Source organism: Penaeus japonicus, unplaced genomic scaffold (assembly GCF_977035675.1).
Source record: "Penaeus japonicus unplaced genomic scaffold, GWHDUDI00000001_assembly GWHDUDI00000016, whole genome shotgun sequence".
NCBI classification, from domain to species: domain Eukaryota; kingdom Metazoa; phylum Arthropoda; class Malacostraca; order Decapoda; family Penaeidae; genus Penaeus; species Penaeus japonicus.
In genome coordinates, this window is record NW_028234418.1 from 5,397,659 (window position 1) to 5,400,158 (window position 2,500).

At 42.0% G+C, this 2,500-nt stretch overlaps 1 protein-coding gene across 1 annotated transcript in view; it reads right to left on the reverse strand.

The window, feature by feature from the left end:
- LOC122263166 (uncharacterized) overlaps nucleotides 1-2,500 on the reverse strand; it is a 40,708-nt gene that overhangs the window by 492 nt on the left and 37,716 nt on the right. The window contains exons 2-4 of the mRNA XM_043031517.2: nucleotides 2,315-2,399; nucleotides 931-1,179; nucleotides 1-204 (exon numbers count right to left, since the gene is read on the reverse strand). The exon at nucleotides 1-204 is cut by the window's left edge and continues 492 nt beyond it. Of these exons, the coding sequence (XP_042887451.2) occupies nucleotides 1-204; nucleotides 931-1,179; nucleotides 2,315-2,399 (538 nt within the window). The remainder of the gene's footprint in view (nucleotides 205-930; nucleotides 1,180-2,314; nucleotides 2,400-2,500) is intronic.

A 2,500-nucleotide genomic window follows, 5' to 3' on the forward strand; every position in this document is an offset into this window, starting at 1 on the left:
CTTCTTAGTAGGCTTCTCCGTCGTGGTTGTTGGAGCTTCGGTCGTCGTAGTAGTGGTAGTAGTAGTGGTTGGAGTGGTCGTAGGCTTCCAGAAGAAGGCTGATGGGGTTGTGCCAGTGGAGAGCCAGAAATCGGGAGAAGTTGGCGAAGTGTTCCAGTGGTAAACTTGGTTCGGGCGGCCATTGTTTGTGAAGGCGATTGGGAGCTGAAGGACGAAAGGGGATACGAGGTTATTAAGTGAGACGTCGAAGTGTAAACATTTTTAAAAACTATCAAAAAAAGAAAGAAAAAATCATCACACTGAAGAAATTAAGAAATTAAGCTTTGATTCAATTTAATCAAATTAAATTAGTGAGATTCAGTGATAACTACATACCTAATATATAGAATAAAGTTTAATAAAAAAAACTATTAAAAATAAAATCAAACTGTAGTATCATATATTGAGAATTCAATTCAAGTTTGATAAAAAAAGCCCATTAAAGTTATTGAATCACCATACTGCTCACATCACGAAAAGTTATTGAAAAGAGAGCAGAAAAAAAATCATCATCGTGATCATCAATACAATTCATCATGGCATTAAGAAGATAGAAATGAAGAGGAAATGATAAAAGGAAAAATGAATTGAGAAAAGGAGAAAACACATCTAAAGAAAGATCTAGAAGGAAAAAAGACAAAGATAAAGAAGAGTAAGAAGGAGAGGAGGAGAAAGGAGAGAAAGAGAAGGAGGAAGAGGAGGAAAAAGAAAGATAAGAAAAAAACTAACGAAATACATGAACGAAGACGAACTAAAGAGAAAGAAAAACAAACACCAAAAAAAAGCAAGAAAAAAACAAACAAACAAATAAAAGAAGTACAGGAAGAAGAGAAACCAAACGACAGACAAACAAACAATCAAACAAACAAACAAAAATCCCTCCGAGCGAACCTTCTGGAGCGGAGAAGACGCCTCGGCCTGTGACTGCGGCGGCTGCGGCGGCTGCGGCGGTTGCGGCGGCTGCGGCACGGCCTGCTCCTCTTCCAACACCGTCTCTTGAATGTTGTTGTTGACGAAATAATAAGGAAGTGGAGGCAGCTTGATGTAGTAGATAGGCGAGTCTCCGCGTCTCTTGCCCTCGCCTTGCACGACGGCAGGTGTCAGTCCGCCTCCTCCGTCCAGACCCAGCTGTTGCAACACCTGTTTGGGGTTTGCAAGGACGTCTTAGTGGGAGTGGGAGGATGGGACACCTGTTGCAAGGACGTCTTAGTGGGAATGGGAGGATGGAACACCTGTTTGGGGTTTTGGTTTTGCAAGGACGTTTTAGCGGGAACGGGAACACGTTTGGGTTTCTGAAGGATTTTTTGACAGATGTTTTTGGATGGACGTAGGGTTGAAATACCTGTTTGGGTTTTGCAAAGATGTTTTAGCAGGAAGGAGGGGAGGGAGGTAAGAAGGGAGGAATGGAGGGAGGGAGGTAAGAAGGAAGGAAGGAAGGGAGGGAGGGAGGGAGGGAGAAAGGTAGGAAGGGAAGTAAGAAGGAAGGAAGGGAGGGAGGGAGGAAAGAAGAGAGGTAGGAAGGGAGGAAGGAAGGAAATAAAGAAGGGAGGAAGAGAGGGAGGAAAGAAGGAAGTAAAGAAGGAAGGGAGGGAGGAAAGAAGAAAGAAAGGAAGGAATGAAGGGAGGGAGGGAGGAAGGAAGGAAATAAGGAAGGGAGGGAGGAAAGAAGAGATGTAGGAAGGGAGGAAGAGAGGGAGGAAAGAAGGAAGTAAGGAAGGGAGGGAGGGAGGAAAGAAGGAAGAAAGGAAGGAAGGAAGGGAGGGAGGAAAAAAAGGGATGAAGGAAGGAAGGGAGAAAGGAAATAAAGAAGGAAGGAAGGAAGGAAATAATGAATGGAGGAAGAAAATAAAGAAGGAAGGAAGGAATGGAGGGAGGAAGGAAAGGCTTGGTGTCTTGGCCGGTTTGATGGGTTATTTGTGTGGTTAATGGATCATGGGTTGTACTGGGTTGCCGATCTAACCTTCTTTTCTGCTCTATCTGTGTTTTTTTTTCTTTTATTGTTTATCTGTTATTTTGTTTGTTTATCATTTGTATATTCATTTATCTATCTATCTCTTCATCTATCCCTTTTTCTCTGCCTTTATCTCTACTCTTTCTCTCTTTTTCTCGTTCATTCTATCTATTCATATATTTAGCTATCTCTTTCTTTCTCTATAACCTATCTACCAGTCATTACATTTGTTTGTATCTCTTCCTTTATACATACATATATACATACCGTGTGTCTGTGTGTATACAGACACACACATACATACGTACATACTCTCTGTCTTACCTGAAGAGCCCCAGAGGAGGTGAGAGGCATTGCTGACGTAGTGGTCCCCATCAGCATTAACGTGAGATACACTGTCAGCCGTAATCTGCTGGGAAAGATGTCGTTTTAAGAATCTCATAATTTGGGTTTTATTTGGGATATTGGGATGTATATGTGTGTGTATGGGTATATAGGTATATACGTATG